The sequence below is a fragment of the Poecilia reticulata genome, linkage group LG9 (genome assembly GCF_000633615.1).
Source record: "Poecilia reticulata strain Guanapo linkage group LG9, Guppy_female_1.0+MT, whole genome shotgun sequence".
Lineage (NCBI taxonomy): Eukaryota > Metazoa > Chordata > Actinopteri > Cyprinodontiformes > Poeciliidae > Poecilia > Poecilia reticulata.
In genome coordinates this window covers 31,721,873-31,735,620 of record NC_024339.1, presented here as the reverse complement: position 1 = coordinate 31,735,620, position 13,748 = coordinate 31,721,873, and the positions used below count along the sequence as shown (strand labels likewise).

Below are 13,748 nucleotides of genomic sequence, written 5' to 3'. Positions count from 1 at the left end.
CGGAGTCCATCAGAACTTACCAAGCGGTTTGAGGATGCTGTTGCTGGCCTCGTCGTTGTTTTCTGTGTCTGACTTGTCAAGCTCGCTCCCCGTCAACTTCTCCTTTCTGTCCTTGTGGCTGGTTCTCCGGCGGTGGCGCCTCCGACGCCGAGAGCTTTTAGGAACACGCACTCCGATGTAAATGGTGTGGTGGCCTGCAAAAGGCACAAAAGAGAAACAAACTCATGAGATCTGGACATTCAGACCACGTTAAATACAAATATTCTTTATATAAAATATTTAACACTGGAATATGTTTTAAATATCCAAAATAAACAAAACAGAAATTACAAATAAAACAGCCATCATGTGCTTCACAGCTGTTTTATGGATGCAACTAACGATTAATCAACTATTCTGACGATTAATCGCAAAAAATGGCACAATTAACATATTTTTAATTCAGGCCTTTTTAATAAAAAGTTAGAAAGGCAATAAATCATTTTTGAAATAAAAAAATTAATATTTTATTGCCTAAAATGCAACATCATTGCATTCCTTTTGTAAATCAGGTGATTTTGCCTCAAACAAAAAATGTTTTTATCTAAAATGCAAATTTTCTTCTTGTAAAGTTTAGGCCACTCTAAGTTGCATTTTATGAGTCTGTACACTTCAGTTAACGATTAATCGATTACCAAATTATTTGATGATTAATCAAATCAATAATTTCATGCCTGTTAAAGTAATTACTTTTGGGAATTACAGCATATTGAGAGTAAATAAATCATAAAGTGAGTATTACAAGGTGCAGAGGGAGTAAAAAGAAAACTACATGCATAAACCACCATTCCTCACTAAAGACTTAAGACAGAGCAGCAGGGAAATAAAGGTGGCGGTACCCTGTCAAAACAAATACTCCGACAGAAAAAGAAGTGTCACATAACAGCAAAGACGCCAAGACTGTCAGCTTAGCTTCAACCCTCCTATATATGTTGATATAATAACAAAGAGAACATGCAGCTTTATATATGGTTAGGTGGTTTAGGGTCAAAGAGTTTATGTTGCATTTTGATTCTCAATAGAAACCTGAGATAAAGGCATTGAAATTCAACAGGCTTCTTGATCATGTGAATTGTTTTTAATTATCTATCTGGTAAGTTATCAATTGCTTTGATTGCATTTTGAGGTATTTCAACCACATCTTGCTCAAAGAACATGATTTGTTTTTCAAACTTAGACAGTTTGTTTGGAAAATGAGGAGAAAAGCCTCATAAAACTGTCAACAAGTTTTTGTTAACAAACACAAACTGAAATTTCTTCGCCACAAGAGAGTTGCTAGCAAAGCTGCCGTTTGGTTTCCTGAACAACAGCTGCTATGCTAAGTGCTAATCACAATATCTAGTTAAATATAAATACAGCAAAAACTCAGTAAATTTCTACAGGGTGTAATAAAATAACTAATGACATTTTTTAATAGAAAAGTTTTGAATAAGCTGTTTTAGATGGTAGAATCTGGCTCTCGAATGCTTTGAGTAGCTGTTAGCTTAGCAACGGCCATCCGCTGCCTGCTAGCTGGACGTTAGCTCGACTCTTTGAATGGTTCAAACTTAAAACTCTCCAAAAACCATACAAAATATATATATATATAACTTCGTGTAAAGTGTTCTTTGTTCACTTATAGTTCATTTTAAAACCTTAAAGTATTGTTAGAAAAGTTATCAAATGTGCAAAAACCACACAAAAATAAATTGGTAACACCAAAATCCAACGCGAATTTGACAGTTTTAGATCAGTTCTGTAACATAATTGAAGTAAAACTAAATTTTAAAGAAAATATAATGAATCAGAACCATTTAAAAAAGGAAAGATTTATTGACTTTTCACAAAAAGCGCAAACACCTGAAAAAAATTGCATTTTGGTAATAGTTTCCAGCACAGATCTGGAAAAATAACTAATACAAGCTCAAGTTTGCAAAATTGCAAACTCAAGCGTAGAAACTTCTTTTGCCAAAACATTTTGTAAAGATCCATCCATCAGGGTTTCAAACAGGTTACTGAAAAGACATTTTGTCTTAGGAACATGTTTTCTAAAAGGGATCAAAAAGTAGTGAAACAACAGAGCATCAGTGTCAAATGTCTCCTTCTGGACCAGTTGGAGTAAAGCTGAGCCAAGCACTGACCATGACCCCACAAGCAAGTGACTGAACCCCTCAGCATCAAACAATGATCTGTCTTGGAGCACAATAGCCTTCATTATTCGCTCAAAGCATAATGTCCTGGTTTTTGTTTGTTTTGTCTAATCCATCAGTGGTTTACTATAAACTCTCAGTATCAATGATGCAGAAGATTAAACACAATTACACATTACTGCTAAAAATCCAATCAGGAAAGATACCTGTGTTGATGTAAAAAAAAAGAATAATAAAAAAGATAAAATAAAACAGGTGGATGTTGGAAGAAATCGTCAAGAGTTTTAGCCAGCATCACCCACATCAGAACTGCAACCTGGCGGGTTTTGGGGTCAACAAAAGCGACCCGTGTCGCGTGTTTATGGGACAACATGAAAACACAGGATCAGTCAGGCAAAGAAAATCCTACCAGCATCTTCTGACAAAAAAAAAGGACCGATTACAACTAAAACTTAACTTTTGTTAAAGTCGAGCTAGGTACGGTAATTATCTGCACATTAAAAATAGGATTAAACAGGCAAATAATGTAAAAAGACTTTATGCCTATTGCTGTTGCTTCAGTGGTCCAAAAGTCAAGGTCCAAGCGGAGAGGCATCCATGTTGCTCGAGGTCCAGAGCGAAGTTTCCACCATCAGCGGTGGTTTGGGAAGAAACGTTATCTGCTGGCGTTGGTCCACTTTGTTTTATCAACTTCAAAGTCGGCTCAGACGTCCTCCAGGAAACTTTACAGCCCTTCAACCTCCCCTCTACTGACGAGCTTAACGAAGACGATGGCTTTGCTTTCCAGCGCGACTTGGCAGCTGCTCACGTTGCCTAAATCACCAAAACCTCATTTTATGGCCAAGATGTCACTGAGCTGCGCTGGCTAAAAAAAAAACTGTCTTCAAAAACACAAGAGCCATCGATGCAGATGAGGGACGGAGCGTCACGGCCTTTATTTTTATTTACGGAACAAAATTCTAATATTCCGAGAGTAAAGTCATTATTATGAGAATAAAGTTAAAAATAATGCAAGAATAAAGTCGTGAGTAAAGTCATATTAATGACTTGGCTCTCAGTAAGATTGTAATAATGCAACAATATAGAATTATTATTATTATTACCAGAATGAAGCTGTAATAGTACAAGAATAAAGTCAGTGTTGGGAGAATAATGCCACAATATTATCACAATAAAGTGGTAATATACAAGAATAAAGTAATATATTATTGAAGCATTACATTTACGTGAATTTCTCCATGAAAAATAAACATTAAAACGAGGCCTGTTGAGCATCGTGTGAACCTGTAATTAGGTATCGCTTTTATCTTTTATCGCATCAGCATCAAATTATCATCAGACGCAGGACTTTGAAACGATTGTAAAAATGACTGAGTCCGTTTCAAAGAAAGAATCGGACCGACTTCATGAACCTGTCCCAGCTCTCATCTCAATAAAACAACTTTTTTCATGCAATTTTTCCAACTTTCTTATTGCAACACTGAATATTTATTCTGCTACTTTTATGACTTTACTGTCATGACATGCTGACATCTAGTATGGCAGTAATACCATTAAGTTCTCAATGGTATTCTACTTTATTGAGATATGACACCAAGATATGACAATAAAAAAAACAGGCAATGGCATGCGAGGCTTTAATATTACGATGGAGCCTTCATTTGCCAAGACTGAACATCCTGAAAGACGGAGAAACAGGAGAGAGGAATTAAAAATAGTTGAGCCAAGGCTCTGGACAGGAAGATTTTCACGCTGCCAGAGCAGCTTTGTCAAACCACTTCCTCCTCTCCTTTTAGGAGGTGGATGAAAAACAGCCTGTAAGCACACACTGAATAAAACTGAACATTTTCTGGGAGGTTTGTGCAGCTCGCTGGGTTTTCCACCAGAGGAAACCGTACGACCTGATCTCCTAGCTACGACAAAGGCGCTGGGAACTCCCCAGACCAGTAAGGAGGATGGCGACACACCACAGACCCCTGACCGCATACCAATACGAGCACCTCCGAAAGATGCTGCTAAAACGTGACAGATTATCCGACAGAACTAACATAACAGAGATAAATCAGATACAACGGTTTTACATCTTCCATATTTGGTTTTAAAGGGGATCTATTATGCAAAGTTCACAGTTTGCACATTTCTGTATTTCAGTTTGGGTCTCAACTGCTTGTAAAAACAGTCCAGACAAACCATCCGATCGGTTTTTGGCAATAAGCTGATGTCTTTTAGGAAAATGAGCCGTTTCAAAAACCTCTGGAATGTAACAAATCAGCACGCACAGCGCCGTTACCTAGCAACCCCAGCGGAACTCTGGCGGGTTACCTAGCAACCCAAGCCGAGCTCCAGCATATCTGGTCACAATGGCTGCAGGAAAAGATAAGTGTTTTGTTGTGGACTTTTCTGTTACTTGTGCAGGAGGCTTCACTTCTGCTTTTCAGAGATGTTCGGCTGTATTTCTTAAATTTTGTTGTGCTTTTGATTGTGCACAATGAAAACGAAAGAAATTCTGAATACGCGCCATTAAGGTTAAGGACATGTTGACTGTTTATGTTTCAAAACAGAACCGCATAAAGAGGATCTTGCATCGCACACCGCACTCGGTGTGTACCGTTTCTCTTTCCCATTCTGATTTGGCAGTGCCATCTTTATTTCTGTATCAACTGGATCCTCTTAAGGATGAGTAGCAGCACACTCTTCTGGGTGGAGGCCAAACTACAACACTGAAAGAAGGTCTAATCAATTGGAATAAACCATTAATTGACAATTAATAGTAAATTGTCTGCATGCCTGGTTCCAACCCTTTTCCAACATTTTTTGAGTAAAATTAAACTACTACTAAAAATAAAGACTTTCTTAGAGGTGCTAACAGGTTTAGAGGTTGCTGCACGTATCATTAGTACTCTACCAGATTTTTTCTTCTTCCTTGACGTCCTGCCGGTCTCTCGGGGGATTAGTGAGGTAAACACTGGATCACATGCTCTGCGTTCTACATCTTCACCTTGCCAGCTCATTAAATAGGTAAAGACCAGGCCGTACAGTACAAACAGGAAGTGTGCCAATTTGGCACTCGTTAAGAGTCTCAACATTCATCCTGCTCCCATCAATGAGCGACTTTCCTTTGAAAAGACGACACCAGACTTTCCAAACCTACATCATCCAGTAGATTGAAGGTAAAACTGCTAAAACAAGGGAAGTTAGAGTAAAATAAAAACAGGTAAACTCACCTTCTACCTCCTCCTCGTCACAAAGGTGTTTGAGTAAGGACGCCCCGCGGTCCACCACCGCCTCGTCCTCCATCCTGTAGTAGTAGAAGAGGAAGAAAGACTGTTCACACTTCTCCTCCAGCGACAGCGTGGAGCCATAGCGCTTTGGCTCGTTGACATGCAGTAAGTTGGGACTGGGGCTCAGTCTGGTGCTGCTGGTGGCGCTCATCTCCGCCCATTAAAGAACCATAAAACACCAGAGGCTGCACCAGCGAGTAAACAAGCCCAACTGTACAAGCGCGCGTGTGTGCCGTCCTTGACGAAGGCTAAGTGCGGCAGGTATAATGTTGTGGCTTTAATCTGGTACAGCAGGGTGACGGAGAGGACAGGAAGTCCGCTAATTGAGTGTGATCCACCGAAACGTTGGTGTTGCTCCAAATTAGACTCCAACCTGGTCAAATCAACAGCATCCCTCCATCAGAGATGCTCTGTCACAGCCAGAAAATGTCAAATAAAAGTAAAAATTAATGAGCGCGATTAGCCAGACACCCACACATACTACAAAGCCTCTCCATCTGTTGCTAATGCTCCCCCCCTTTCCAACACCCTCCACCTTAGGAACAAGTGGGCCATCACATGTCTGTCTACTCATCCGCCCTTACGGGATTATGCTGGCTTTGCTTAAGTGACAACACACACACACACACACGTCCAGGAGAGTTTCTCTGCTGCTTTCTGAGACGTCTACGCACACGATCGAGCTCAAATCAAGCAAACCGTGCAGTTTCCCAACAAATGATGAAAATTTTTCAATTCTTCTTCGCTAAAAGGAGCTTTGTGAAAATGTCCAATGAGAGCCGGGCGGGGCAGCAAATCAATAAATATGTCGCAATATATGTGATCAATCTCGATAGATAATGTGTTCAATAATTCAACCAGAAGCGCACAGCATTCTGGGGGATGTAGGCAGAGGAAAGGCAAGATAAGAAAGGTTGGTGGAGTCAACTAACTGGAAAAAGATTCAACACCCAGATGAGCAGATCTCAGAAAACAGATCAACAAACATATAATCAAATTTAACAGCTTGCTGACTAAATATTTAGTTAGAAAGCTAAATGTTTTGTTTGAAATTAAACATTTAGCTTACAAATTAAATACTGTGCTCCATTGATATATTTAGATAGCAAACTTAATATTTATCAAGTTGCTAAATATTTAGTTTGAAGTTATGTATTTAACTTCAAGCTAAATATTTAATAGTTTGGCTTCAAACTAAATATTTATTTAGCATCTAATATTGAGCTAGCAAGCTAACCCTTTAGTTAGAACTGAAGTATTTAGTTTAAAATATATATATTTTGCTCCAAATTACATATTTAGCTAGACGGCTAAAGATTGAGAGGGTTAAGTAAAAACTTACTTAGCAAGTTAAATGTTTGAATCTGTGACTTTTTATTTACTGCTACACAACTGACTCAGAGGTCAAAGGTCAGCAACTGTGCCATATTCAGATACGAATTAAAACTTTATCATCAATTTAATATCTCATAGCGCTTAATACAATATTCTCCTAATCATATAAAGAAAGTTACACATTTAGCTGCTATTTTAACTTTTATACTTTTTCATGTCTTGGACCAAACACATATTTGCTTTAATAGGATTGGTGAGCCGCTAAAAACAATCATTCCTTCCAAAAACATATTTTAATTTTCAACTAAATCACAATTATGAGCTGCAATAAATCTGTAAACTTGAGTGTTGATATTGAGTTAGATTTGAATGTTTAAAAAAAAAAATCCTGTTTTTCTTTTCTGAAATGAAAACATGATAGTAATGTGAAATCAGAGGCTCGTTTGTCTCTGGGCTTCACCAGCGCTGGACTTTCTTCTACCTCCATTGCCATCTATGGAACAAGCAGGGACATAACAGCAAACACTGCAGAGTCTGAGAATCCCATAAACATAGACAAACAAAACCACTCTATGTTCAGTCAGAGGTTTATTTCTTCATCTGGATAAGTTTACTGTTTTTTAAACGTCGTTTTTAGTGTTTTCTCCACTTCTTACATTAAACAAGAACAGTCAGAATTAAATGTGACAATCAAAATCTGGGAAAAAATAATTTTACATCAGAAAATGTTTATATTAAATCATTTTTTCCAACTAAATGACAAAGTTGGATCTTTTGAGATTATTTGTGTAATAAAACAAACTAGATTTAGGTTAAATCAATGAACTGGAACTTATTTTGGTTACAAGTTTGAGGAAAAATCCCTCAAACTTCAGAACTATAATTAACATAAATAAGTTCCGAGTTTGTCAGTCAAAAATATGTTTTAATAAAAATTATAATAATCTAATAATATCTAACCCCAAGTTTTTATGACCTTTTTTGCAGAGAATAACTATTATTCTCTTTTTCTTTCATAATAAGTGACAAAGTTCAAAGTTTCTGCTTTGAATTAAATGTAATACTTCTGATTGGGGTTCTATGTAATAGTCAATAGCAGTCAATATCTTACCTGACACTAGTTTACTTTGGTAAAACAGATTTTTTTCATTACAAATGCGGGCAAATGTAGAAAAAACACAACATTGTAACTGCGATCTGATGATGCCTTTCATTTGCTCTTGTTGTTCCTAAATCAGAAAAGCTTTTCTTCTGCCCATTCTAAACTTTATGTGCAATATTTTTTGACAAAATATATTAATGAGCAGAAAAACAAGGCTTTGATCAACATTTTTAAACTGATGATTAATATCAAAACTATTAAAAACAATCTTAAAACCAGAGTTGGGTTGTAACTAGTTACATTTACTCAATTACATTTACTTGAGTAACTTTCTTGAAAAAGTTACTTTTAGCAGTATTTTTACTACGCTGTACTTTTCGCTTTCACTTTGGTAATTTTATTATGAAGTATCTTTACTCGTACTTGAGTAACATTTATGGATTTTCTACCCACTGAATGAAAAACAAAAACGTTTTAACCAACAATCCACCAGACTCAGACACACACCTGCAGTTTTTGATAAATTTTCATGAATTTTTTATTGAAAGAAACTAATTTGCAAACATTTTATTGTTATTTTTTGTTTCTTATATGAATTATTGCCATTTTTGTCCTTAAAATACCAAAACTTTATATTTTGCTCCGTCTGATTATGTCATTTTTACCCTAAATTATTGATAATTTGATCAGTAACTCAGTACTTGAGTAAACCTTTTACCAAATACCTTTTTTTTTTTTACTCTTGATTAATTTCTCGGAAGCCTACATTTTACTTTTACACGAGTAAAACATGGTGAAGTCGTGCTCCTCTTGGTACGGTTTTTCTGCCCTCCTCTGGTTACAAGCAACCTTGTAACAGCCTGTTACTTTGGATTCGTCGCAGTAAATCTACTGTTTATCTCTGTTTCAGTTTGCAGATAACATTATCTGAGCTCTGGTTGGACCGGCATCAGCCTGCATGAGGCTCAGCCAGTTCAGGCAGGAGACGGCGCTCTCCGCTCTCAGCTGTGTGACCAAAACACGCTCGGCTTTATGGTGCACGGTCTCTGCATGAGACACGTGAACGTTATGCAGCAGAACGACTCATGTTCTCCAATCTGGTCTGCAGAGGTCGATGCCGCATGAGTCGGCAAACAGGTGTGTGTCTCTAGATCAGGGGTGTCAAACTCCAGTCCTGAAGGGCCGCTGTCCTGCAGTTTTTAGATGTGCCACAGGTACAAAACACCTGAATCAAATGGCTTAATTACCTCCTCAGTTCTCCAGAGCCTTGCTAATTACTTAATTATTCTATTCAGGTGTGGTGCAGCAGAGGCACTTCTAAAAGTTGCAGGACACCGGCCCTCCAGGACTGGAGTTTGACACCCCTGCTCTAGATCATAACATAATCAAAAAGCAGAATAAATACCATGAAGTGAGTTATTTTAACAGATTGGATGACCGCTAATGGAAATGTAGCTTTTTTTTTCAATATTACATTTTTAAATTCATCACTACTGGCTTAGTAAAGAGATATATGAATGCATTCTACAGTAAAATACAGGGTTGGGGCTCCTTTTGCATTAATTACTGCTGACTAACGATTATTTTAGTAAGCAGGTATCCTGAAGATTAATTGATTAATTGCAGATTTCTTTTAATTTAACCACTTGAGTCTATTTATACAGTAAAAGATGTAAATAAACAGTTCAACTCCTTTTTTAAATAAGAACATTGACATTTTATGAAACTAGCATTTTAGTGAACAAGTGATTATTTGATGCATCAGCAGATAAAAGATAAATACTTTTAAAGCTCGGCCATTTCTGCTTGGCTTAACATCAGTACAGTGTAGAGCTGACCAGCTGATTATTTTTCAGATTAACTGGTTAATAATTGGATAGAAAAACGTGTTTAATGAGGTTTTTTTTAACAGAGTTTAAACTGGGCAAATCTAAAACAAAACTATTTGAAGAGTTCCAGGTAGAACATGTTGTTTTGTTTTATCTTAAATGGAAAATTAATGTATTTTTTGTACAATTTTGGCTTAATTTCTGCTCTGAGTATGTAGTTCTTTCAACAAATGGCCTTAATTTGGTTAATAAATTACTAAATTAGTTGGTGATCATTTCAATAACTGATTCATTATGATTAATCTGATGAACTGATTCAGCTCAAGCCTCTTCTTCTTCATAAACTCTTTTTGAGTTTTAGGTCAGGCCATTTTCTAGCTCAAATTCTGTTTCCTCTTAAAGCTGCAGTTATTTCTCAACCACACTTTTTCCTTCCACTTAACTTTTTATTAACACACCTGGATGCAGCCGGGCTGTGGATCATTTTCTGTTTAGAGTGTCATTAGCTTTAACAATCAAACTTGACAGCAATGAACACTTAGAATACATTCCTCATCTAGTTATTTAAATTTCACTTTTTGAAATGTGTGTGATTTTAGGATTTTTATGGAACTATATGTGTGTTCCTGTTGTTTAAATCTGTTCTCTTTTTTTTTTTTTACCAGAAGAAATGATCCAAACTCATTTCAGTTTTTTATGTTCTAGTTTTTAGAAGAAAATCTGAATTTGCAGTTTTAATCTTGGAGCACATTGGAAATCCGTTTTCACAGTGCAAATGTTTTACCAGTCACACTTTAACAAAGCTGACCTGAGTCCATGTAGATTGGTGAGAAATTGATGTAAAGAGTCATAAATAATTTATTTTACCGTTTACATGTGTATCCTGCAGACTATTTTTAACGCTGCACCTGATTTATGAGGGTTGATTCTTGCCACTTTAATTGAAATGAAGCAAATTTGCATGAAGGTAAAAACAAACACTTACTTCTTGCCACTCATCTCTTCAGGTCTGACTGATCTCCTGCGCAGAGTGGATCACTGCAGCTGATGTTTGACCTGGCTTACACAGAAACAACATTTTTTTTAGCTTTTACATGCTGAAGCTTGGCTGCAGTGACCAACATATCGGCGGAGGCCTAATTAGAGGAGATGCTGACACTCTGCGTTCTGCAGAAAGAACTGCAGAAAGCCGCGTCACACACGCAGAAATTGGATTAAAATGCAAAGTCCGGTTGCGCTTTTACGCACAAGTCTGTTTAAATCTGAAATTTCTCCAATCTGCAACACAACCAAACTGAAAAGGACAGAAAGAAAGTGAGCAAAGACGCGTCTGTCTGAGCGCTGAAAGCACCTGCCAGGCTAGCAAGTTGTGAGAAAAATGAACGGAAACTCACGGCCTCAGGAACTTTGTCCAAACTTGTCAGTGTGGAAATAAAACCCCGCAGTCTGGCTCTGATTTACAGCCTTCTGGAGAAGCCTAATTCCGGAGCGTCGTGAAGTTTGTCTGAGTCATTGCGCTCCGACAGTCAGCGCTGCGCGTCCTGAAGCGGCCGCCGCCTCCTCTTCTATCAGCCGGACCATCCTTCTGTCTGCGCCACTCCTCCGGGGGGAGGGAAGAGGAGGTCGGACTGCTCCACACACGGCGCCCTCACCGCTTCCTCAGGGTCAGTTTTTACAATCTCACACATTAAGTCCAAAAACAATCCAGCAACCTTAGTTAAATACTTTTTTTTTAAATTCAAGAGGAAACTGTTACCTTTTGGCATGAACGATGAATGAACTGTCTTCACTTCCGGTGAAACAACGCATTCTTGCTTCTATTTTTTGTTTATCCAGTGTCATAAAAAATAATTTAAATTTCTAAAAGCTCATACTTGATTGAAATCTACCTGCAGCTCTGAAATGAAACGTAATCCTAGTTTGTAAGAAGGTTCTCGATCAGATTCACTATTTTGAGCGTACAGCGCCATCTGCCGGGAGACATAATGAGATATTACATGTTTTTTAAACTGAAAATTAAGATAGATAGATAGATAGATAGATAGATAGATAGATAGATAGATAGATAGATAGATAGATAGATAGATAGATAGATAGATAGATAGATAGATAGATAGATAGGGGAGGAAGGATCTACGATAACTCTCCTTTATGCACATGAAGCAACAATTTCTCACTCTCAGTTCTGCAACAACTCCATGCATGAGGTGGGAGACATTGTCCTGTACTCCTTTTAGTTTTCTATTTATTTAATTTTAAAGAACCAACTTGGAGTGAAAATATGTGTGGGGGATGAGAGGCAAAGATTTATGAGAATCATTTAAACTTAAACAGTTTCATAACAGAGTTTAAATTAGTCTAAAACATTGATAATCATTCGTAATTTTTTGCTGTTTTTAAATAACGTTTTTGGCTCAGAGGGTCAAAGCAAAGAGAATACTGTCTATTTTCACTCCTTAGCAAGATACCAACATGCCTGAACTCCTCTGCTTGAGTTCGATCCCCAACCTGGAGGAAGAACTTCTACTTTTTTCTGTTGAGAAACGTGTTCTCACATTTCCAAGAATTGACCAACAGAACCACATCACCTGCAGAAAAACGAAGCTAGAACCCTGGGTTCCCAAACCACACAGCCCAGTCTGCGTCCACACAGACACGAAAATCTGATTACAGCATTTTCTCTGGTGTCTGATTAAAATGACTTTCAAACATAAAAACAAGTGTGATGAATGAATACACTGGTTTTGAAACCTTGATATTGTAAACTGGACCGTATTGACTCTTTGAAACCTCTAATTTTCTCTGACACTAATGCTGAGTCCCAGTTGTACTCTGAACTGGAGAAAAAATGAACTGGAACACCATGCAAAATCGGATTTCCCACTGGGAAACTGGGAGCAGCTCCTTTGCGTTTCAATATGGCAGCTCCTCGCAACAACAGTAGTAAGATATGGCGGAAACTTGATTATTTTACAAGACACATAAATACGTGTGCGTCTAAAATCGGTGTAAAGCCTGCAACTCCAAACTGTACAGATTCAAAGTGGTGTTTTCTTATAAAAGTTGTAGTATACTGAGTTAGTTCCTCATTTAGGTTAGTTGGATTAAGCCCCCAGACCACTAGAGGGAGCAGTGGAAAGTTAGAAGCAGAGCAGAGCAAGAAAGGCTAGAGGGGAATGAGATACCTGTAGTGTGTAGGCTGTGTTCAAGACTGAATAAAGAAGTTAACCCTGTTGCGTCGGATTTTCGAGCGTCTGCCTAAATAAATCTTCCTTATTTTAATTGTAAGTAGTTGTTTAAATGTGAGATGATATACTTACCCATGTATCCATAACAACCGGAACTTTCAATATCCAGCAAGTTATTTTCGCAATATACCGTCTATTAAACGAGTGCCCCCCCGATTAATTACGCTCTCTGCAGCTGCAGCTGCGAAGTTTCCGTATTAACCCGATACTTGCTAAAAAGTGCAACGTCTGCCCTTTCAGAAACCGTTGGAATTTTTCAGATAGCGCTACGTGTGGCGGAATTACGGTACTGCAAATTTAGAGGCGTCGGCGCCGACACGGTCCAGTCTAGAAGGGTTCTAAAGACAACTGCTGAGGGTGACTCTACTTCTTGGAAGTGAAGATATCACATATTGGCGACGAGGATACTGGCTAGAGACGGGAAGCACCGGATTCACAACGGCGGGAGGAACGGACGCACGTTGTCGGGCGGATACAAACGAGGCAGAGAGATTACCGACGGAGGTGATTAGCAAGGCCGCAATGAGCGCGACGTTCGGCACTCTGTCAGCATTTGATGCCAAAGAGCAAACTTGGGAAGAATACTGAGATTCTTGATCAGTTTTTTGAAGCAAATGACATTGATGAACCTGAGTGAAGTTGGCCCCCCCACCTTCTTCAAATCAGACAAAATTGGTGTCAAACGTTTGTGCTACGTTTGTGCTGGTTTGTGCAGCAAAATTTTTTGTTTGTGCCGCTATCATTTTAAAGATATAAAGAAATGTTTCTAGAGGTCATCCAAGGTC

The 13,748-nt window shown here is 38.0% G+C and overlaps 1 protein-coding gene across 8 annotated transcripts in view; it reads right to left on the bottom strand.

Annotated features, from left to right (window-relative positions):
- The window catches only part of slc4a4a (solute carrier family 4 member 4a), a 65,496-nt gene extending 54,219 nt beyond the window's left edge, over window positions 1-11,277 (bottom strand). For 2 of the 8 annotated variants that reach the window (XM_017306554.1, XM_017306555.1), the window contains exons 1-2: window positions 5,393-5,911; window positions 21-194 (exon numbers count right to left, since the gene is read on the bottom strand). In XM_017306554.1, coding sequence (XP_017162043.1) covers window positions 21-194; window positions 5,393-5,600 — 382 coding nt within the window. In that variant the 5' untranslated portion in view covers window positions 5,601-5,911. Of the gene's footprint in view, window positions 1-20; window positions 195-5,392; window positions 5,912-10,700; window positions 10,772-11,109 lie in introns of those variants that run through there. The other 6 variants (XM_008419365.2, XM_008419367.2, XM_017306557.1 and 3 more) reach the window with 5 other exon arrangements.
- Between the last annotated feature and the right edge of the window lie 2,471 nt (window positions 11,278-13,748).